The 22,774-nt window shown below is 54.3% G+C and overlaps 7 protein-coding genes across 7 annotated transcripts; 4 read left to right on the top strand and 3 right to left on the bottom strand.

Annotated features, from left to right (window-relative positions):
* Positions 1 to 1,801: 1,801 nt before the first annotated feature.
* KVR01_001596 (uncharacterized protein) lies at positions 1,802 to 3,509 on the top strand (the record flags this gene model as incomplete). Its single annotated transcript, XM_044781701.1, has 4 exons — positions 1,802 to 2,056; positions 2,114 to 2,501; positions 2,594 to 3,270; positions 3,396 to 3,509. 4 exons carry the CDS (start codon positions 1,802 to 1,804, stop codon positions 3,507 to 3,509), a joined length of 1,434 nt encoding a protein of 477 aa, XP_044649551.1.
* Positions 3,510 to 7,332: 3,823 nt separating this feature from the next.
* KVR01_001523 (uncharacterized protein) lies at positions 7,333 to 10,175 on the top strand (the record flags this gene model as incomplete). Its single annotated transcript, XM_044787580.1, has 3 exons — positions 7,333 to 7,837; positions 7,901 to 8,856; positions 8,916 to 10,175. 3 exons carry the CDS (start codon positions 7,333 to 7,335, stop codon positions 10,173 to 10,175), a joined length of 2,721 nt encoding a protein of 906 aa, XP_044649478.1.
* A 1,250-nt stretch (positions 10,176 to 11,425) lies between these two features.
* KVR01_001700 (phosphatidylglycerol phospholipase) lies at positions 11,426 to 12,794 on the top strand (the record flags this gene model as incomplete). The annotated part of the gene is made up of 4 exons (XM_044786145.1): positions 11,426 to 11,543; positions 11,626 to 11,810; positions 11,911 to 12,195; positions 12,300 to 12,794. 4 exons carry the CDS (start codon positions 11,426 to 11,428, stop codon positions 12,792 to 12,794), a joined length of 1,083 nt encoding a protein of 360 aa, XP_044649655.1.
* Positions 12,795 to 13,755: 961 nt separating this feature from the next.
* Positions 13,756 to 14,817, bottom strand: KVR01_001246 (uncharacterized protein; the record flags this gene model as incomplete). The annotated part of the gene is made up of 3 exons (XM_044785360.1): positions 13,756 to 14,014; positions 14,094 to 14,470; positions 14,608 to 14,817. 3 exons carry the CDS (start codon positions 14,815 to 14,817, stop codon positions 13,756 to 13,758), a joined length of 846 nt encoding a protein of 281 aa, XP_044649201.1.
* A 1,165-nt stretch (positions 14,818 to 15,982) lies between these two features.
* On the top strand, positions 15,983 to 16,848 carry KVR01_001854 (snoRNA-binding protein NHP2; the record flags this gene model as incomplete). The annotated part of the gene is made up of 2 exons (XM_044794852.1): positions 15,983 to 16,319; positions 16,436 to 16,848. 2 exons carry the CDS (start codon positions 15,983 to 15,985, stop codon positions 16,846 to 16,848), a joined length of 750 nt encoding a protein of 249 aa, XP_044649809.1.
* Positions 16,849 to 17,461: 613 nt separating this feature from the next.
* Positions 17,462 to 18,216, bottom strand: KVR01_001443 (uncharacterized protein; the record flags this gene model as incomplete). The annotated part of the gene is made up of 5 exons (XM_044789408.1): positions 17,462 to 17,596; positions 17,670 to 17,792; positions 17,855 to 17,967; positions 18,026 to 18,094; positions 18,204 to 18,216. 5 exons carry the CDS (start codon positions 18,214 to 18,216, stop codon positions 17,462 to 17,464), a joined length of 453 nt encoding a protein of 150 aa, XP_044649398.1.
* A 785-nt stretch (positions 18,217 to 19,001) lies between these two features.
* Positions 19,002 to 22,101, bottom strand: KVR01_001980 (Nem1-Spo7 phosphatase catalytic subunit NEM1). Its single transcript, XM_044783169.1, has 3 exons — positions 20,210 to 22,101; positions 19,911 to 20,139; positions 19,002 to 19,801 (listed from the first exon to the last, which is right to left on the bottom strand). The coding sequence occupies exons 1-3, from the start codon at positions 21,341 to 21,343 to the stop codon at positions 19,653 to 19,655; spliced, it is 1,512 nt and encodes a 503-aa protein (XP_044649935.1). The 5' UTR covers positions 21,344 to 22,101; the 3' UTR covers positions 19,002 to 19,652.
* Positions 22,102 to 22,774: the final 673 nt, after the last annotated feature.

Raw genomic sequence — 22,774 nt, forward strand, 5'->3', positions numbered from 1 at the left:
CCCACATCGTTCTTCCCGATGGAGATGGTGTCGTCTTCGGCGACCCTCTGATTCCCAACCCCTTCGATGTAAGCTATGGGCGCATCGCCCATGACCTTCCTCGCCGCGTCTGCGACAGTGCTGTTCTTTTTGACGAGCACACAGTCCCTGAACACGTGTTTCGAATCCGTCGCACCCGAGCTGAACGATGTCGTGTTCCTCACCGGGAACACGGGCACCAGGCCCAACAGCTCGGCGGCCTTGGCCAGCACCTGAACCACGCCGGTCGATCCGAACCGGTACAGGACCATGTCCTTGAGGTTCTCTATCCTCGTCTTGTTCTTGTCATCGAGCTCCTTCAGCCCCCCGCCGTCCGGATCGCCGTCCGCGATCAGGTCCTCCCTCGTGTCCACAAACTCGCTGCCCTCGCTGTACCGGATGTAGCCCTGCTTCGCGAGCTTGCGCAGGAAGATCTCCGAGACGGCGCTGCACAGCACAATCGTGCCGGGGTCTTGCATCTTTGCTATCCGGGCGATGTTGGCGTCCGAGTCCGGGTGGTCGATCTTGTTGAGCGCGATGACGGTCGGGAACTTCTCGTCCGTGAAGGCATTGACCACCCGGTCGATGGTCTCGTCGCTCCAGGCCTCGAGCGGCTCCTTGAGGTTCAGCTTGTCGAGCGTCCGCGCCACCACCTTGGACGTGCTGCCGTAGCCCGAGAACTGCGACTGCAGCGTCTCGACCGCCGTTGCCTTGACCGCCATGTGCCGCCTCCGGATGCTGCCCCATCGCTGCATCAGGTTCCCCCGGATCCACGCCACGATTTCGCTGCGCAGCCAGGCGATGTCGACGCTCGGGTCGTAGCCCCTCGTGTTCTTGCCCTCGGCGTCCGTCGTCCCCGAAACGTCAACCACATGTATGAGGGCGTCGGCATGGCGGAGGTCGTCCAGGAACTTGTTGCCCAGGCCCTTGCCCTCGTGCGCACCCGGGACGAGGCCGGCGACGTCGAGGAGCTCGATGGGCACGCTTCGCTTGCCGTCGACACAGGCGCCGTAGTTGGGCTTACACCGGTCGGAGACATTGTACCGCTTGCAGGCACAGTCTACCTGCAGGTATCCTATCGCTCGCTGGGGGTCGATGGTGGTGAATCTGGATCAGGTCAATAGGACGGCCAGGTCAGCCGGACTGCTCGAGAGTGGTGGGGATTTTCAGGCCAGGGCTGTCCCAGCGGGAAGATGTGCGCGTACGGGAAGTTTCCTACCACTCTTCATCAGCTCAGAGACCCTCATTGTGCGGAGCATTGGCGTACTGACCGACTTTGGAGGATGCGTCCGTCTAGTTGCGAGGTCAGTGGGTGCGCAGTGTAAGCATCGTGGTAGAGGAGCGAGATGCGCGTACAAGCGAGTTTAGAGTGCTTGATTTGCCGGCACTGGGCTTGCCAACAAGCCCTATCAGCGGGTCGCGAGGCATGCTGGGGGGCTATGGGCAAGAAGTGGCCGGCGTAGATCTGTGAGGACGTGCCGCAGGAAGCTGCAGAGGTACTATGGCGGTGTTGTATGCTTGCGTGCCGATTTGTGGTTGTCTCTGGAGTGGTCGTACCAGACAAGATTCTCAAGCCGGCAACTCACCCGTCGCCCGTCGGCCGTCACCCGTCACCCGTCGCGGGGCAGGGATGACCAGCGCTCGACCGAGCGTTGTAGGCCCCACTTTGGAGGGGTTGTACATAGGGTATGTACCGCAGGGCACTTCACTTGACGGCTCACGATAATTAAAGCTACATATAACATGCGCGTTCACGCATCGGGTTTTTTTTATCGACTGCGATATGCCTCGACCGCGGCTGCCCTTGGAATCTCTCCCGGTATGGACAAGCTTCAACAATGGCGTCTTCAGCAACGTACAAGTTGAGCCCGTTCCGCACAAGGGATCAGGGCTGGTTGCCAAGAAACACTCGGTCGCCATTGGCACATTACCTCTGATATCCATCCCCCACAGCCTCGTGTTGAACTCGGAAGCCGTCGAGGAGTATGCCAAAGAAGACAGGAGCTTCAGGCAGCTCCTGGATGCCTGTGGACACAAGGTCAGTAGCACCATCTTGGCTGCTACACCATGCCTTGCTGACCAAGACCTAACCTAGTCGCCCCGTCACGACGTCCTGTTGTTCCTCCTGGTCCATCTGGTGCTCTCCTCGGGCAATAAGGAACATGTGGGCCTCGTGAATCCCTGGACCGAGTATGTCAAACTCCTGGATGATGCCGTTCCTGTGCCTACTCTCTGGGAGGAAGGTGATCGCTTGCTCCTCCAAGGAACGTCTCTCGAGGCTGCCCTGAATGCGAAGATGCTTGCTCTGAACAACGAATTTGAGGAGCTCCGCGACAAGTCATCCGGTATCGAGTGTTGGAATGCCGCGTTCTGGGACAATGATTCTGTGAGACTGTCGGATTGGCTGCTCGTCGACGCGTGGTACCGCTCCAGGGTCCTAGAGCTTCCTAGGTCGGGTCCGTCTCTGGTTCCATGTATTGACAGTAAGTTGTTTCGGGCGCGATCGTTTGCCCCACAAGTTTGTATGGGAAGGGTTCTCAGTCCTTTGACAACTAACTGACTCTAAACGCTGCAGTGGTAAACCACTCGACCGATGCAAATGCTTACTATGAACAAAATATTGATGGCGATGTTGTCATCCTGCTTCGCCCAGGCGGCAGCGTAAAGGAGGGTGACGAGATCAACATCAGCTATGGCTCGGAGAAGCCGGCCGCGGAGATGTTATTCAGCTACGGGTTTATAGACTCGTCCTCGTCGATGAAAAGCCTCAGACTACCGCTGAGACCGCTGCCGGATGATCCGTTAGGCAAGGCCAAGGTCCACGCCTTCCAAGACGCCCCCGTGGTTGATATCGAGGAGCTTGATGGGACGGTGTCATTTACAAGTCCCTTTGCGTATCTCATGATCTTGAACGAAGAAGATGGGCTGGACTTCCGGTTACTCCAGGACAACCATGGCGGGAGAGAGCTCAGGACGTTCTGGCGAGATGAGGACGTGACAGGCAAAACGTCCTCTTTCGACCAGCTGGTGTTAGACCATGAGCTCTGCAGTGTTTTCAAACTGCGGGTCAACATGGTGATAGCTCAGCGACTAGAGGAGCAGTTGGAACGGCTATGTTCCCATCCGCTTGACCATGACAATGCAGCGTCCGCCACGGACAAGTCAGGTCCAAACAACGCCGCTAATGCGAGAGCGCTGAAGCACATAGAGAAAGGCATGCTCGAGAAAGCGGTGGCGGTGCTTGAGGAGCAAGTGAGTATCTCATCTCTGTTGTCCTGCTGAAGCCTGGGCACCTTTCAGGATGAGGTCATGGCATCCCTATCCAGGCCAACATATACGTCGATCCATTGTGGGCCAAATTACTGATAATGCTGCAGCGGACCGAGCTCTTGGCTCGTGAAGACGTGACAGCCTACCTTGGATCAATGGCCCTTTCAGAAGGCGGCTTGAGTGAGGTTCCCGAAGACGACAGCAACGACGAGTTCAGTTGAAGCGCAACGGTCTGTGTTGTGGTCGAACCAGAAGTGTGCGACGTGTGTGCAATGCGGACCCAGCTGGTCTTGGGCAGAATGCGGAGGGCCCGCAGAAGGATGGCGGCTTTGGACGCAGACGTAAACCTCGGGGAGCGCAGACACCGACCGGGTCATGCTTTCGTAGTCAAGCACCACAACTGCAGCAAGAGACCAACAGAGGAGGGTGCACGGGCAGATGATACCAATCCTTCCGCTTCCCCACGCGCGTGCAAGAGATGTGTGCAAGAGTGTCCTCCCGCCGGCCCGCCCACATTTCCATATCCTCCGGCCGTGGCACCGTGGCACCGTGGCAGCGTGGCAGCGTGGCGGCGTGGTTGAGACGGCCATGCCACTGATCACAAGGAGCGGATCCGCAGCCCGACAGTTTGGGCAAAGCTCGTCCTAGCGCCGGCCGCGGTGATCACTCGCCGGGTAAAAGGGACACGCTTGCGGCTCGGTGTGCATAACGCGCAGGTGTTGGTGGTTGAGAGCCCGGGCGTTTGCGGAGACGCCACGGTAGTCTTTCATCTTTGTCCAAGTGCGCCAAGGCAAGTGGCACGATTGATGCGGCAGGGAAGGGAGGACTCGAACAGACAGCTCGAGTGCCCGTCTCAAGGCCCACGGTAAATTTCGTTGAGATGACGGCAGTCCCTGTCTAGTCTGCTTGGAAAATCTGCTAGCGACTGGGGGGGGGGACCAAATTGCTAATCTATGTAGTACACCACAGCCAAAGCTGCCGCATCCTTTACGCCAGCCAGCCAGCCAGCCAGCCTACTTCATATGTGGGATCCTATGGGGGGCCCTGCCCGGCGTTGGTGGGTGAAGTCAGGACGGTCGGACAGGACTGATGACAGGCCTGATGAGAGACGAGGTGATCGGTTGTTCATCGTCTCTTCTTGGGGCTCACAGATAGATGCACGATCGTGCATACAACCCGGCGCCCCTGCTGCAATGCCCCCATGGCGGGGAGTTTTCGGCATCGAGGCACATCGAATGACGGCTGTTTTAGGTTTGCCAGCAGCAACAGAGACGTCCGGGGGCGATGGGTCTCCAGGCTGCCAGGGTGTCCAGGGCGAAGGCTAACTCGAGGCGGGAATCCAAATCCTGGGGTCGACATTCGCCCCGTCTGGGGTAGAAGATCCAGTGGCCTGGACAGAGCCTAAATGATTGGGCCCCTGCCGCGCTACTGCTACGATTCCTAATGCAGCAGCAGTCGCTAGTCTCCCAACGGCTGGCGCCTCTGCCAATCAACGGCCAGCAGTGTCGGGGAGCTGGTCCTTTTACACAGTAGGCTGTCAGTAGTCAGTAGCACCTGGGTCTACGGACAGGCGGGCTGCAAAAGTATCCGGCCACAACTCTAATTTATCGCGTTCCTTACTAAAACAATTAAACTTTAACCTCACTTTCCTTAATAACAATATTATATATAGTATTATTTTTTATTATTAATTTATTTAAAATTAAACACTTTATTAAATAATACCTATTTAATTTATTAAAATATTATTATTATAGTGTTAAAAGGAGGTTTAATTAAATATAATATACCTAAGTGCGCTAAGGTGTGGAGTATATATTAATTCCTTAAATACTTTAACCTCTTTAGGTGAGGTATTAATTAAATTATTAAATTATAAATCTTTAAATATTTTAATATTTTAAAGACTTAAAGAAGTATTATTATTTAATATTACCTTAATAGTAAAGCCCTTTAATTGCTATAATAGCTTAACTTTAACCTTAATTATTATAGTAATTTAAATATTTATTAACTTTTAATAACTTTTAATTTATCTAGTTATAATTATACTTTATAAAATTTATATTTAATTATATTAAATAAATTAATTCTTTCCTTAAAACCTTAATAAAATAAACCTTAATAAAATATATAAAGTTATTTACTAATTATAGTAAAATATTACTTTTAATATAGGGCTTTAAATTAAGGTTTATAAAATAATATTTTAGTAAAAAATAGGCCTATTTAATTAATATAATCGTCTTAAAGAAGAAAAGCTAAATAATAATAAAAATATTTAATAAAATTGTAAAAAATATACTATATATAAAATTAAATTTGGTTATTAAGTAGACCCCTTTTAGTAAGATTAAATTTATAATACTAATTAATAATATTTCTTTTTTTAATAGAAAGTTAGAAAAAGGCTAAAAAGAAAGCCTATATATAAAAAGGTTATATAAACTATAAAGAAATAAGCTTTTTAAAAATTTTTAAAAAAGGTTTATAAATAATATTATTGCACTCCTCCCTTAATAGCTTTAAAATTAGTAATAACTTAAAAATGAAAAAACTCTTAAATTTTCTATAAGAAGTAACTATAGGATTAAACTATTCTATATTATATAGTAATAATAGGATTAAAGGGCTATAAGTTACTACTTTATTAATATAAAGTATATATAAATAATAATAGTAAAATTAATATTAATATATATAAATATATATATAAGTGTATTTATAAGGATATTAAGAAGTATTATAAGTTATATAGCTTTATTATATAGGAGGATAGTGATAGTATATATTTAATGACTGTAATTTGGGACTTTTAAAGAGAAGAAGGTATAAAAGCTATATTAAACCCTTACTACTACCCTAAAACTAACCCTATTAAGGATATCTATTATATTAATGTAGTTAAGTTGTATATAAAATAGTATGGATATTAGTCTATTAGTAACTTATAATAGCTTATTAAAAAAGGCTAATAGACTATTAACTTAAAGGTGATTATATAAGTATATAAGGATATACTTAATTATTAGATTAAGCTATATGATAGTAGTGGAAAGAGAATAAACTGTTAAGTGTTTTTTTTCCTAATATAAATACTATATAATTCGAAAATGTAAAGTAGTGTGGCTATTTGAGCGCCTAAGGCGCTCAGGGGCTAGAATTGGAGATGTGGCCGGATACTTTTGTAGAGGCCCTGACGGAGTAGGGTCCAGAAGCCACAAGCCCAGGCACTCTCTGTCTGTCTGTCCTGTCTGCCTGTCCAGTCTGTCTGCCCGTCAGACAGGTCAGCGCTGAGGCATCATGACCACGTCCCCCCTCCCCCCCCCGTGGCAGTAGCGCAAGACTGGGTCGGTCCAAGAGGGGCCCCCTGTCCAACCCCAGATTCCCTCGTGGCACCCACGAATGAAGTCTCTTGGCTCCCACACCGTTGTGAGTCCAAGGGGAAGTTGATTGACCATGGGCCACTCTTCGGTCCCCTGCCCGCTCCGTCTTCTTTCTGTCCTCCGTGCCTGGTGGCCGTCGTCTGTGAGGTTTTCCCCTCCTCTCTCCCGTCTTGATTTAACTTTCCTAGATTTCCCTCGCACACGCCATTCCCGCCATTCCCTCCTCCGACTTTTGACCTGCGACCCCCTCCCGGCCTTTCTGCAGTCCGTAATCCGCCGCGCTGGTTCTGGTTCGTCTTCTCAGCCCGTATCGTATAAGGCCGTGGCTCGAAGCGTTGGGCCACTATATCCTGCATGGTCCTGCATGGTCCTGCACGGCTTCCCACTGGCAACGTGACTGGAATGACTCGCCAGAGCCGTGAGCATTAAGCGAGCCGCCGCCCTTCCCCACGAATCCCGACAGCCCCGATTCCTAAGGTCCCTCTGAGACAACCCGAGGCGAATGCAATAGGTTGATCCCGCCGCCTGCGAGAGGGTCGATTTTCTTCTGTTTCGCTTCGCATTCGCACCGCCTTCCACGCCCGTCCCGTCCGTGGCAAAGAACCCACCGAGTGCGCCGAGCCCGTCAGCCTTCCGCCGCCCGCCGCCCGCCGCCAAGATGCCGGGCATTCTGCCGATGAAGGTCATCAAGGTGGGAACCAGCACCCAGAGCCGCATCGCCCAGGCCTGCGACCGCTGCAGGAGCAAGAAGATCCGATGTGACGGCATACGGCCATGCTGCACGCAGTGTGCCAATGTCGGCTTCGAGTGCAAGACCAGCGACAAGCTCAGCCGCCGCGCCTTCCCAAGGGGATACACGGAAAGCCTGGAGGAGAGGGTCAGGGTCCTGGAGGCTGAGGTCCGCGACCTCAAGGACCTGCTGGATGAGAAGGACGAGAAGATCGACATGCTGTCCAAGATGCATGGGAACCACCGCCGCCCATCCGTCAGCTCCGGCTCCGGCATGCCGTCCAGCGCAAGCTCCCCCGTCGAGAGCAGGCCTGGGAGGGAGCCCACGCCGGCCAAGGAGGACACGTTCAAGGTCCAGGCCTCACCGCTTCTGCTTGGGGTCGAGAACTCAGACTCATATTTCATGGGCCCGTCGAGCGGACGAGGCTTCGTAGGTAAGGCCCCGCGCCAATTCTATCCGGTGATTCGTATCTGTCCCCGTGCTGATTCCCACCCAGAGGCGTTTAAGCGCAAGTTGCAAGAGGCTGGCAAGCCGTCATCGGATTTCAACACCGAGGCCTTCTTGCACATACAAGGCTGTTATCCACTTGTGCCCAAGGACTCAGCCGGTCCGATGAGGGCTCCACCGCGTCTCTTCACCGACCGGTGCGTCAACGTCTATTTCCAGGAGTGGGCGCCACTGTTCCCCGTCATCCACAAGCCAACCTTCCTTCGCATATATGAAGAATTCGTGTCAGACCCGGAGAAGGTCAAGAACAACCACAAGCTTGCGCAACTGCATCTCGTCTTCAGTATCGCTGCGCTTTCCAGCGACAGGCCGGACCTGGCCCAGGTCGCTTCTTGTGAGCAGCAATGGCAGCGGTCCGTCGAGGCAGTACTCATGGAGAACACCATGAACACCCTGCAATGTCTGGTCCTCGCCCTCATCTACTGCACAGTACGGGCAGACTACAAACGCCTGCAACACTACAAGGGTATCGCAGTGGGCCTGTCTCATCGCCTCGGCCTTCACCAGAGCCAAAAGCGCTTCTCATTCGGCGCCCTTACCATCGAGACACGCAAGAAGGTCTTCTGGACACTCTACACATTGGACTGTTTTTCTGCTGCGATACTCGGCCTTCCCAAGCTCATCAAGGAGGAAGATGCGCACGCCGAATATCCGTCCGACACGGATGATGAATACGTCACTGAGAAGGGGTTCCAGCCGACACTGCCCGGGGAATACACCAAGCTCTCGTCTGCTTTGGCACTATTCCGTGCTGCTCGCATCATGGCCAAGGTGCTCGAGAAGCTTTATCCCGCGGCAACCTCGTACGACCTCTCGTTGCAGCAGATGTCTGCCCTTGAGGCGGAGCTCGACAGCTGGTCGGAAAACCTCCCCCAGCACTTGAAGCTTACCTTCAGGCAAGACAAGCCATCAACAGACGTCACTGGCAGCAGATCACCACTACTGGTAGGCACCATCTTCACCCCAACATTTTCCAAGTCTCGATGATGCTGACGTCCGAGCAGTCCCTCACGTACTACTACATACGCACATTGATCTACAGGCCAGCAATTGGCTCCAGCCTAGGACACAAGGCAGCGCCGGCACGACTGTCTGTGAGCGACTCGGCAAAGCATATGATCCAGATTTCACAACTACTCGAAGAGAGGAGCATGTCGTTCTCGTTCTGCCTAAACAAGGCCGACCTGCTGCTGATCTGCGGCATGACGTTGCTGTACCAAGGCATCGACCTGAAGCAAGACAGCAAGATGCTCAAGGACAATGAGCGACTTGTCAATGCCGTCATCAAGATCGTTGAGAGGATGAGGGCGCCCAGCACGTATGACTTCAAGCGGATTGCGAGTATGCTGATAAGCCTGGACGAGCCAATTGTCTCATTGCCCACGCCCCCGAGACAGAGTCCGGACACGAGCATGGCTGCACCACCACCGCAACGGACGTCTCCTGCGCCCAAGTCGAAGAAGAAATCGTCCTCACATGGTCATCAGTCCCAGCAGTACCCACTTGGTCGACATTCAGGTGCAAGCATGAGCGAGACCGATCTCCTGTCGCAGCAGGAGAAGCTGAGAAGGATGACGATGCCAAACCTGACGCCCATTCCAGGTACCGTGCGGCCGGACCTACACCGCTCCTCCTCGCGGACATCCTTCGACAGTGCAAGGCCGAACCCAGCGTCGATCATGCAGCGCCGCGACCAGCGTCTTTCCACCTCCCAGGCTGCTATGGTAGCTCGTGTGTCATCAGGACAAAAGACAAACCTGGATTTCCTCTCACTAGGCAACACGTCGAGCCAGACGGGGTCATCGTCGCCGGCGCAGAATCACCACCACATCCCGACGAGCGGGCCTACGACCCAACAACACTACGCGTCCATCCAGGTGCCACCGAAAGCGGCTGCTGGAGGCGTCTCTCCGTCCGAGTGGGAGGCCCTGCTTGGGCAGATTGACGGCGGGCAAATCAATCTCTACGATGCCATCTACGGAGGACCACAGGTCTCGCTGGAGACGCCCGTAAACTCTACCGTGGAGGGTAGCTGGTCACCCGACTCGCTGGACCTCTCAACATTCCACTTGGGCGACTTTGGCGCTACTCAGCAGGGTGGGAGTCTGAGCGAGGAGAGCCTGAGCTCTGTCTCGGGCGGTGATGACCTCTCATCGCTGGACTTTCGTGATTTCCAGGGCAACCAGGGGGCGATCATGTCTGGCGGAGGCGACGAGGGGTTCATGATGGAGGGTATGCGGGTGGGTGGCAACTTTGGGTTGTGATTTTGCACTGTGCGTTCTGGCGGCAAAGTAGTCTAGTTTACGGTTTCTTATTGGGTCTCACGGGTGCCTTTGGTTACGGCAGAAGGGGGGTGACAGTCTTCTGGTGCAGGACTGTTGGCAGAAAATCTATGCTCCACTTGAATGGGCTATTTGGTCGATCATGATCTGCTGTGGATTTCCTCGGTCTTTTTTTTTCGGTTGGGCCCTGGGTTGGGAAAGGTCAAGCGTTGTCAACACAAGTCAGGGCGGACACTTGTTTTTTATTTTCATCGATTACACTCGGGTCGTCGCTTTGTGCTGAACTCTTTTGGTATGTTTGGTAATGGGTATCACAATCGTTGCACGTTCTTGTATGGACCTAGGCACGGTTTACTGTGGTACATGTGTGTGGAGTGGGCACAAACAAGCACTGCGTGAGCCGCGTGTGTAGCGAGTAACTGGCGTGACCGGCGGGGCACCCGAACCTGGCCCACGGCAGGGAGAGCGGGATTCTGTTGCTCCCTAAGAAAGGACGAATCTGTGTCTTCTGCTTTCTCTGGTGGTTCTTCCATAAGCGAAGACCTTTGTATGTGTAGTATACTCGAGTATATTATATCTCCTCCTATGTCTTTTTTATTCAGATAGAGAGGCAGGTAAGATGTACACTCACTCTGTCAACACCAGTGGTGCCATATGCGTGGCGGAGCGAGGAGGCCGGCTGACGGTCTTACCGCCAGTTAACTCCGAACATGTTGATCTACTGAAGTATGGTGGCCCTTTTGTGGACTGGCTTCTGATCCCCAGGCATCCGGGCCAACGGGCAATCGGCATATAAGTTGCGGTGTCCGTCAGCCACGGCCACACTCGCCTCCTTTACATAAGTACCCAGATAAAAGACGCACTTGATCTTCTCCAGCCTCAGCGGTCTGCATGTGCAACAACGCACACGCTTCCCACTCGGCCTTCCCTTGTCAGCCGCGCGCGAACCGTCGTCAATCGCAACGCCTCCCCGGAACAGAGAGCGGAACCGCTTCCAGGGAGCAAGGAGCAGGACCGACACATATCAGTATTGCTCAAGGGCCTGCAAGCATAAGCCTCACAACTACTTGACGATATCCCCATTAGGATGACGGCTCGTACTTGTCTGCTCTCGTGACGCCTGCCCCGCTCGATATCATTACCAAGTACCGACTTCACAACAAAGACCCGTGTAGTTTGATCCCATCATCGACACAGCTCATCCCAAGAGAGAATACCAATCTGAATGCAAAATGAGTGAGCCGGCGAAGTCGAAGTCAGATCTACGTCAGCGGGCGGTGGACAAGGTACAGGACACTGGCACTGGCACTGGCACTGACATGGACACCGACAAGCGTGGATTCCCGCCAGGTAGATCTGCTCATCTTCCATCCTCCCCCTAAATAAAGTCGGGGAGGGCGTTGACTAAGACAAACAACCCCCCTGGCAACAGCGAAGTGGACGAGAGCGCAGCCGGGGGTCAATCATGGCTTCCCGCAGGCCGTGGCCCACCGAGGCTACAAGGCCAGCTTCCCCGAGAACACCATGGGTGCCTTCCGCGGCGCTGTCGAGGTCGGCGCCCACGCCATCGAGACGGACGTCCACCTGTCCAGGGATGGGGTGGTGGTCATAGCCCACGTATGTCCTGTGCTCACCCACTCCCTCAACAACGCCGACCTGTAGACGTCACAAAGCCACCCACATTGCTGACGTGTATCCTCCTTCTCCTCGCCTACAGGACAAGGATCTCAAGCGCTGCTATGGCGTGGACAGGGCGGTCCGCGACTGCGACTGGGAGTACCTGAGCACGCTCGAGACGCTGAAGCAGCCGCGGCAGCACATGTGCAGGCTGATTGACGTGCTCGAGTTCCTGGCCGAGCCCGGTAACGAGTCGGTATGGATGCTGCTGGACATCAAGATTGATGACCCGCCTCGGGAGATGATCCCTAGGATCGCAGCGACCATTGCCGAGGCGCCGCGGCGGGGGGATTGGGAGCAGAGGATTATCCTTGGCTGCTGGAGGGTGAGCAACCGAACTTCCTGGGATTGATGGCCACTGGCCCAAGAGTCACAACTCCTCATCTGCTCCATGTTCGTGTGTCAGACTGACATTATGTACCATCTCAGGCGGAACAGCTTCGGCTCTGCCACGAGCTCCTCCCGGACTTCGCCATCACTCACATCACCGTCTCCCTTGTTTTAGCAAGAGAGTACCTGAAGATCCCCAACATTGCAATCAACATGCGACAAGAGTCCCTCTTCGGCCTGGGCGGGCGGGCGTTCAGGGAGCGATGTCAGGCCGAAGGGCGGCCGCTATACGCCTGGACTATCAACAAGAAGTCATGGATGGAATGGTGCATAGGCGCAAAGGTCGACTGCGTCATCACAGATGATCCCAAGCTGTACTTGGAGGTGTGCGAGCGTCGCCACAAGGATGAGAGTCAACAGTCCAGGTCCCAGAAAGCAAGGCGGGCCGTCAAGGCCGCGCTTGTTAAACCCCGCGACCTGTTCCTCAAGGTGTTCTACCCTCTCATGATCAAGGGCCTCATGCGCATTTTCCGGGCTTACGATCGCCTTGGATACCCTGACCAAGTGCGGGAAGAATTGCGGCATCTGACTTGACATTAACTTCATTCAGGACGGCCTCGGCCAAGGGGTTAGGGCTCCGGTGGTGCTCGACGGGCGATGCACAAGGACGTGCATAACAAATTCTCCCCGTCCACAGTCTTCATTGATTGAGGTTCATAGAGTATCGTGTCCTTCATCTATCGTGGGCGTCGTCGGCCTGTACCAGCCTCAAGTCCTTGTCGAAACTATTTAATGGCCGTAGAGGATGATGGGGTAGCCAGGGGTACGCAAACCCTTAATGAAGGTGATGAGGAGCTATGTACAGCATTGAATCCTGTGATGAATTGCGTGTCTGATTCCTCTTCCAGTATATCATTGACTGCACTCTGGCGGAAGGTGCTGCATTGATGTTGTGGATTCAGTCAGGTACTCACCCTACAGAGGGGCCAAGTACTAGTAAACACAGAGAGGCAAGAGTATCTGCTTTCTCTCTATTTTCATTAGTACCTAGAGAATTATAAGCCCGTGTTATACAACATTTAAGTTTTTATATAGCTACCAGCTAGTACTAAGATGTCATCTAGTTTTATCTTGAATACTATTGTTTCTTTATGTTAATTTTAGTATTATTCATAGTGTTTATCTATGTGTCGGGCTACACACACCTATCGTATTTTCACCACTGTTATCGACAGTATATGGTTTTTGAAACGCTAGGTCTTGAGCGTTCACCACCGTATGGGGGCGCCATGTATGTCCTCCGACGTACGCGGGATAGAAGCGAAACCAGATAAAACATAGAACACGATTACAGGAGCACGACAATCAATAGGCCGCTCTTGGTTTGCGTAAAAAATGGAATGGATATGAGAACGACCCCCTACAGTATCGTCAATCGTAATAGATCATGAAGACTCAAGTCATCTAGCAACCATCAAGGCCGCAGTCACAAGCTTGACGTGGATGAAAAGCCCAGCAGAGTCACCCGAAACCCCTCGTATGTCGTTTCCTCGAATCACACCCTACCAGCCTTCGAATGAGTCGGTGCCACCTTCGTTAAATCGACCTGGCTCTGCAATTCCAATTCCTCCCACTTCTTCTCAATTCTGCGCGATTCGCGGAAGAGCCCCAACATTGGCAGTGAACCAGCGATAATGCCTATTCCGCATTCAACGACAGTCCAGAGGACGATTTTCCCCGTGTTGAACAGGTAGTTATCGTCGGAGCTGTAGGCATCGGCATACACTGTGCGAATCAAGGACGCCATGGAGGCTCTGTTTGAAGAATTGGGTTGTCAGCCCGACAGGGGGGGTTGAGGTGAGGGAAAAACCCATTCGAGACATCAGGACTCACACTACACCCAGGCCCAGCGCCGCCAATGTCAATACCTTTGACCTGAAACGCATCTGGGGGGTCCATAAAAGCAGCGTCGATATGGTAGCCATGGCTAAGTCTGACAAGACGTCGAAGGCGTAGGCGGTCTTGGACAGGGCAACGAAGACGTCCGAGTCGATGCAGGAGCCATTGCCTAGCCAGTTTGACTGGATGGGGCGGCACTTGGCCAGCAGCGTAATGACGCCTGCGATGCTCAACAAGCTGACGAGCACGATGAGACCCCAGATGGCGTACGTGTATCGCAGCCCCTTGGAGATTGCCTTCAAGGTAGTGAGGATGCTGGTCTTGATGAAGACCAGGTTGATAGCATAGAACACCTGCCAGAGGAAGAGGTACTGAAGATGACACCGTTAGCACATGTGGCTGGCAGCGATTCCAGAGACTACCAGTCTACCTTTCTACCCTCGGCGTTCAACTCGGGGTTGAGCTTTGAATCCGGCGACCCAATTCCAACAAATGTCCCGTGCATCACCATGCTGTTGTGTATCAAGTTGACGGCCAGCGCCGTACACATCAGATAGTCATCACTGCTGAATTGTCCCTTTCGAAATCGGATCCAGGCCCGCAGGCCCACGGTATTTGTGGAGAGGACGGTGAAGGCGAGGGTGACACCAAAGATTGCTGCAGCGAACTTTTCGGGCTCCAGCACGTCTGCCAGGTACTCGGACGCGATTGCGGCCATTTCGATAATGAACGTCGAAAAAAGAGGTAAATGAGAGTACGAAGGGAAGATGTAAACGAAAGTGTGGATTGCTGGGACTTCAATCCATGAGTCCTAAGTAGAGGCCTGCCGTCGGTGAGAAGGGAGCCTCAGAGTCGGTCGAAGGAAAGACAAGCAAACCAAGTAGTCTTTTCTTTTTGGAGGGGGACTACCGTCTGTACATACTATCTTGAGCCACTTGTTAAGAAGGGATGAACTGTTGAGCCCCCTGTGCACAGCCGGGGCAGCAAAGCATGAACCACGGGGATATGATAGGGGAGCATATCCATATTCTTGGGGAAGCAATGGTATCGGCCTCTATGCGGAGTGGCTGGAGATGGCACCCTGGCGCCGTTTCCTCCCTGAATCTTCACATGGGTCTCAGCCATGGTGTGGTGAGGGGGCGGTGTTCTTCCCTTCCCCTGGCAATGAAGGGAGAGCAGCCCCTTTCACGGTTCATGCATTACGCGGAGGGCGAGGCTCCTTAGGACAGGGGGTGGGGATGGTGGATCTTGCCATCTACTTAGTACCTATATCTGTTTCGAAACAGGGCGTTTTATGCCAGGCTTGCCAGGCAACCAGGCTTGCCAGGGCCACCAAGAGGCTCCCTCAGATTCCCAAGTAGATTACCCGCTACTCAGCCCTGCAGATCTCACCACAAGGCCCTGGATTGCTGGGGAAACAAACAGTGAACGCTGCATGGATTGTGTGCTTGTTCACTTGAAGCCTTGCATGCAGTCGATGCCATCAACTCGTCTGGTGAGATGTGGATAGATAAGCGACTTACACTGATCAGGCCCCACCTAGGCCAGGCCGCCTCTTGTTAGTGCCCGAGGTGCAGTGCAGCATTCTCCTCCAACAGGCAGCTTGACCACTTTGCAAGCAGCGCCCCGGCCCCACTTTAACTTTTTTCGGCCGGGGCTGGAACAACTTTCGGGAGCTAGTCAGAAAAGAGGCAAGAAAATTTCCAGCCAAGATGCCGCGCTCCCAGTGCATACTGGTCGAATGTTGTGACCTGCGAGGACAAATCAATCCAAACATCCCACACCACAAGCATATTGTTACCTGCATGACCAGAGCACTGGAATACTAGCACCCGCTGCAGCCGATTCATCACTCCCACCAAATTCCAATAGCCGCCACCACAATGGCAACCGAGGAGGATGTCAAGATAAAGTCCAAGGACTCGAAAAAGGACAAGAAGGAGAAGAAGCGCAGCGAATCTGACGGTGTCCACAAGCCCAAGAAGGACAAGAAGGAGAAAAAGGCAGAGAAGGAGAAGCTCAAGGCAAAGGTCGCCGAGGCCCTCGACAACCAGCTGCAGGCAGATGCCGCCGCCTCAGCAAAGGACGACGAAGACGACCACCCCGGCTCCGACGTGGAAGACATCAAGAACCCCGAGGTCAAGACACAACTGGTGTACTTTGCCCTGCCATTGGCAGATGTGAAGGGCCACAAGAAGATTTACAAGACCATCAAGAAGGGTAAGTCCCAGGGAACATGATTTGCCTATTCCACACCTGCCGCTCTCATACCAGGCTCGATCCCAAGATCTTGTCACCACGAACGACCATCGCTAACGTGACTACCTCTTAAACAGCCCGGAAAGCAGGCGCCCTACAGCGCGGCGTCAAGGAGGTCAACAAGGCGCTCCGCAAGACGCCCATCAAGACGCCAGCCAACGCGGACCAGGTCCCCGGGATCTGCATCATTGCGGGCGACATCTCGCCCGACGAGGTCATCATGCACCTGCCCATCTACTGCGAGGAGCACAATGTCCCATACCTGTTCGTCAGGTCGCGCCTCGAGCTCGGCAGCGCCGCCAAGACCAAGCGACCTACCTCCGTTGTCTTCATCCAGGAGAAGGGCAAGGAGCCCAAGGCCGGCAAGGCCGCCGCCGCGGACGACGACGAGGATGACGACGGCTCTAGCTACGCCGACGCCTACAAGGAACTCCTCAAGCTCGCGCAGAAGGAGGCCGCGAAGCAGCTGAAGGACGTGCTGTCGGGTTAGGGCGGGGCTGTTTGGGGAATGTGGTCACCACCAAAAGAAAAAGGGAAAAAAGAGCAAACTTCGGGATACCAGGCGTAATTGAGGCGGGCGTTTTAGGGCGTACAGGTTCACAATGTACTAAAGTGACCGGGTGCGGTGGTTGTGTTTTGCGCTGGCTAGCATTTTCGAATCGAGCAGCATTACGAAAGCGCCGAAAAAGCCGCCTCCCCCATGGGCCAAGGCGATATTTGTGATCGAAGGGGAAAGATGCCGAAGAGGATGCTGTCAGCGCGTATGCGAAACCGCGACAGCCACCAGAAAGCCAAACCCATCAGTCGAGGCTCCCGTGGGTTGCGAGTTGGAAGCCAGCCGACACTCGAACGAGATTGAGAAAAGGTGAAGGCTGCTCTCATACCGTCACCGCAGTGATGCCGGAGGCGGGTGATGATCCTAATTCTGAGTTGAATTATTCAGCTTCTCAAGCGAGGGAGCCCTTTGTGGCTCGGAAGACTACGACTCTCTACGCTGCTAGACGTCGAATTTCATGCCAAAATTAAATCGTACAATGCCCCAACTCCTGTTTCTCGCCGCTCGCTACGTTAAACCCCACGCTAGCGGCAATTTCATTATGCCTTTACTCGAAGGGGTTTGTCCGGGTGCCCCACCAGGTCAGGAAGGTTGCCAGACCGACGGTCTCAAAGGCCTTGGCGACGACGGAAATGCCGACAGTCTCGAGGGCGCGCTTCTCCTGGAACACTTGAGTGATGAACTGCAATCCCAGCACAGACGTGTCAGCAAGTGTTGATACTCTCGACAGATGTTGTGGGACGGGGTGAACTCACGGTTGGTGCAGAGGTGGCCAGGAAGATGAGGCCGCCGAGGTAGGCGGCGCCCTTGTAGGACAGGGTTCCGGTCGCGTTGATCAGGGCTCCAACACCATAACTCTGCAGGGCGGATCCGACAGCCTGTGGGGATGATCAGCGCCCGGATCTTACAAGACGACGGGAAACCGAGGAATGCTGCTCACAGTTGTGCCCCAAGCGACGGCAACGTTGGTAGCCTCCTTGGATTGGATGAACTGCTCGCTGGAGTTGGCGCGCTTAGCGCTCTGGTAGGCTTGGCCGAACAGAGGGCTCAGGACTTGAGGAAGGTCAGCGTCTTGTTGGCATGAGAGCTGGAGGGGGCACAATATGCTCACCGGCAGTCTCAACAGTCTGGTTGAAGACGGCTCCCAGGGCGATGGCCGAGGGCTTGACCGGGGGAAGGTCTGCAGAGGTATTGTGTCAGTCACCTGTGCAAGTGCGCGTGGTGATGGAGGCCCCCAGAAGATTCAGGACGCCAGCAGGCCGAGGGCCGCGCAGTGTATAAAATCTTACAGTGCAGAGACATGATGGGTTGGTTGGTGAGGTTGTTGTGCTTGTTTTGGTAGAAGGACAGGACTTAGTCAAAGGACGAGATGGACGAGGTGTCAGGATTGAGGTTCACGATGTACTTGGTTGTGCAGCGTGAGGGGGACGAGGAACGTAGGCGGGCAGGTTGGCTTTTAAACAAGGCTGGTGCAAGGTGTACGGCCATGATGCCGTTTGTCTTACGTTCAATCGTCGTCACTGGCCACCCAGCAGGGACTAGCACCCAGGTAATGAGGCAATAACACCCAGCCAGCCCAGCCAGGACTAGCTTCAACCTCCTGATGTCGCGACTACCTCGTCTCTGCTTTCATCACTGCGGTAATGTCCTGTTCTAGGCCTAGAGCCTAGCAACAGAGGCTGGCTACCCGTGGATTTCACCCCAGTCCACACGCAATGCAAATCACCCATCTGCCATCTTCACCTGGCTGCCTGGCTACTCCTCGACTCCACTACAAGGCGCCTTCGCTGCCTCGTTGGGCAAGCCTGGAACTGCCTACGTCACAACTTGGGTCTTCCAGGATGGGCAAAGAAGCTGCCCCGTTTGAGGGGGACTGGGGGACCGGCAACAGGGGACATCTGGAGCGATCCAGGTGCCCGGGATTGGGGAGGCCTACCTACCTACCAAGGTACCTAGGTACCTAGCACCAGCTGCAGGTCAATTTCCCCAGACGCAATCGCATCGCATCGGCACTACCCAGCGCTAGCAGACCAGCTTGGGACCGACGCGCCATGACGTCACTTGCTTTTGGAGTAGCTTGAGAGCTTGCGCCCGTCAGGGGTCTGTGCGCCACATCGCACCCCGGACGCGGCCACGCCTTGCTGCTTCAAGACGTGCGCTCATATGACAAGGCGACACAAGCCACAGATCTTGGAAATGCCTTAGTTGTATGGCATTATGCACCAGGGCGTTGGGTTTGTTTACTTGCCGGGTGGTGGTTCTGCTGTTCCAGACTGGGCTGACTCAGCGTATCCAAACAAGAGCCGGATTGCAAGGGGCTGTGTCATTACCCGCCGGCCTTCTCAAACCGGTTATACATGTTAGCAAGCTGTCGATGCCATCATGAAGGCCTCGCGTCTTTCCACTCGATCACTTGCTCAATTCTTCAGGCACCCGCAAGATTCCATGATCTCGACTCACACACCCAGACAACGTTCCCACTGGCCCAGGAGACCTGTGGATCGCCGCAATATCAGCGGCTCAAAAAAGAGAAGGAAAAAAACGAGCTCAAAATGCTATTCGCTTTCTACTTGCTTTTTGCACAGTTCTACACACATGCGCGCTTCGTCATGCGGACCCGGGCATGGACAGTTCGTGTTGGTTCCGCACCATATGGAGGCTGAGTTGATACCCTGCTGCTCCATGGGCGATTGCACAACGCCCTGACCCTCCGGGCCCGTACGACCGGGTTGTGGTCCTCAGGTGTGCTGGCCATCCTCACCTCCTCGCAGCGCCAAAAGGGCACGCACATCCGAGACATACTGGAGACCCTCGAAGAACGGTATGAGATGCTGCAGATCGTTGTCTGTCGGGTCATTTATCCAGCCTTGTATCGGGATCGCGTTGTCTGACCCGTTGTTAGTCGGTTTCAACCAGTCCTCACACTGCCGCCCACTGCTCGCCCCGAGGGACGGACGCGGGAGGAAAGGAGGGGAGGGGCGATCCTCGTCACTGACCTTGATGGAACATGTAGCTGAGAGGGCTGTTGTCCAGGATCATGACCTTACTGAGATCGGGCTCGACAGCACTGAGGTCCTTGATGAAGGCGCCGTGCCTGAATGTACAGTGCTGCCTATAGTACCGTGCCGAGAAGAATTTCCTCTCCGATTCCAGCCAGTCGATGACTGGGTCAGCATATTCCTGAACAGAGGCCGTGAACACAACAAGGTTGAACCACTTGCAGACCTGATCTCCTGCGTCAGCTTCCTCTCGTGTACTGGCGGCGGCCAACAACAGACGCCAGGTCGGCACTCACCCGTCGCAGGAAGTCATCGCAATGCGGTCGCTTGTGCACATAATACAATATGGGGTGCTGGGGTCCGATGCTGGCTTGCCCGCCAACCCCAACATAAGTCGTATTCAGCTTGACCTCCACCATGTGCCCTGTGCTCATCCTGCCGCCCTTGGACATGCTGTGAATCAGGGTCTCGTCCAGGTCGAGGATCAGTGTCTTTTGGGGTGTCTGCGCGTCGGCCTCCACATTGATGTAGGATGGTTGGCGTCGTGGGATGAGCGGTCTTGGGGGCGCAGGCGTCTTGGGATATTTCGTCAGGGCACCAACAGGAGACGTGGGCGATTTGAGGTGGGCCGATATATCTTTTTGCTGCGGGCTGCCTGTCGTACCGCGGCGAGAGCTGGCCGACTGCCCTCTTTTTTGTTTACGCTGGCGCAGCGATTCCTCGTTATGCAGCTTGATCCTGATGGACCGCCGGGAGGGGCTGATCTCCTCGGAGCTTTGCAGGGACTTGGCCCGCGGATGCCTGCTGGTAGAGTCCCTGTCCATTTCGGACTCGGACTCACTGGAGAGTCCCGATGTTGAAGAGCCAGAAGATGGCACCGGTCGCGTTGTCATGGCATTCCCCCTGGCTATGTTGGTGGTTGCACCCCGGGTCGGACCAGTCCGGACTTCCAACGCGGCTTTCTCTTGCATTGCCGCAGCCATCTTCCGCGGATCTGCGTGGTATGCGCCAAAGAGCCTCTTGAATTGTAGCCAGGGGGCAAAATGTCCGTGTTCATCGTAGAGGCAGGCGATCAGGTAGACACCAGGGGCGGCCAGAGTAGACAGAACCCAGCGCAATGAGCCTATGACAGCACTGAACATGCGCCGGGGAATTTGATGCCAAGACGACTCCCGTATCCCGGAATCCCTGGGGACGCTTCTTGACAGCAGAGGTGTGTCCTGGTCGGCCGCGGCGTCAGCGGGCTGGGAATCGTCGGGGCCCGCGGAATTGGGCGTTTTCTCGTCGAGGCCCGTGGTAGAGGCTTCCTGCTGCTGCTCCTGCTCCTCCGAGGTGACGGTGATGCCCATTGAGCCAAGGGAGTTGGAACGCGAAGGGGCCGGGCTGGAGGAGGGAGAGACGCGGGAGGAGACGAAATTGAGGGAGTTCATGGTTCTTTCGTCGCCGGTCGAGCCATCAAGAATGGCCGAGCGTCGTGGGCGGGGGGCGAGGGCGTGTCGGGGGTCTGCTTGAGCTTCTTTCTGTCTCGCAGGGCGGCCGGTGGGTAGGGATGGAGCGAGGAGGGCGGGACGCAAAGTCGCGAAAGCCTAGTACCGCTGCTGGTGGGTGGGTGTGTGTGTGGGGGGGGGGTGTAATCTGTTACTAGGTCTGCAGATGCGGATTGCTGAAGGGGCAAGCGCAGCTGTGTCGGGGTGTGCTGTGTAGGCACACGGCAGCAGCAGCCGAGAGGGCGGTTGTTGGGCAGCAGGGCGAGGCAGGACAGGGAAGAGGCGGGCGGAGAGGTGGATGGTTGAACGGTTGAAGGACGATGCTCGGGTGGGTTGGAGGCAGAATGGCAGAGTGGCAGAATGGCCTGTCAATCCTCTGTTCTGTCTTGCCCCTACGACCTCCGTAGCGTATCGTACCGGATAGGTGGAGCGTGGGGCGTGGAGCGTGGAGCGTGGAACGGGCGGGTTGACGAGTCGAATGCGACCCAGCAGAGACAAGGGCAGGAGGACAGGAGGACCGGGTGGCGGGCTCAGCCCAGGGCCCGTGATCGATGCGGCTGTCAGTGTAAACCAAGGGCCAACCGAGGCACCAGGACAGTGGTCCAGCCCCCAGCAGGTTCAAGTCCATATGCCCTGCATACCCACTTGGGTACCTAGGTACCTAGCACCTAGGTAGTAGGAATAGAGAGGTCAGCGCCAAACACTAACAGCCACTGTGAAGGTACTTAGAGTAGACTTGATATACGATATCCCAGGCCGTACTTAATCCTTCACCTGACATACCTGTACGCCGACCTCTGTCCACGGTAGGAAATGTCCAGCGACCACAACCATCTGGTTGCCCGGCACACCTAGAAGCCGTGTTAATTACTGAGCAGTAAGTACTCAAGTACATGATCCTGCAGTCCGTGTAAGCTTGCCGGCCGCGGGTGCTTGTTGTCCCTGCACCTTGTGACCCCACGCCAATGGCCAGCACACTGCGAACCGCCCAGGTACCGTGGATATGCTGGACGGTGCAGGTGACGCGATAGTGAATAGGACCTGGACCGCCCTGCCCTGCCTGCGCCATTCATCCGCGGTCTAGTATGTGGGGTACCTACTGTGTAGTGGCCCAGCTGGTGCCAGTCAGTCAGGCAGGCTTATCAGTCCCCTGCCGATAGCCACAGCTCTCTGCGTCCCCATGACCGCTTGTAAGTGCAAGTGCCTCTCCTTGTGCCGTTGTGACCCCTCCTGGCACCCAGGCCTCTCCCCTAAGTTTGTCCCCGACGTCCTCTCCATCGTTCTGCTCTCCAGAACCGACGATGCCCTAGAAATCCTGGTCCCTATTCCAGCGTACTCTCTATACTCTTTATTGGATCCAAGAACCGTCGTTGC

This window comes from Diaporthe batatas, assembly GCF_019321695.1.
Source record: "Diaporthe batatas strain CRI 302-4 chromosome Unknown Contig00002, whole genome shotgun sequence".
NCBI lineage: Eukaryota > Fungi > Ascomycota > Sordariomycetes > Diaporthales > Diaporthaceae > Diaporthe > Diaporthe batatas.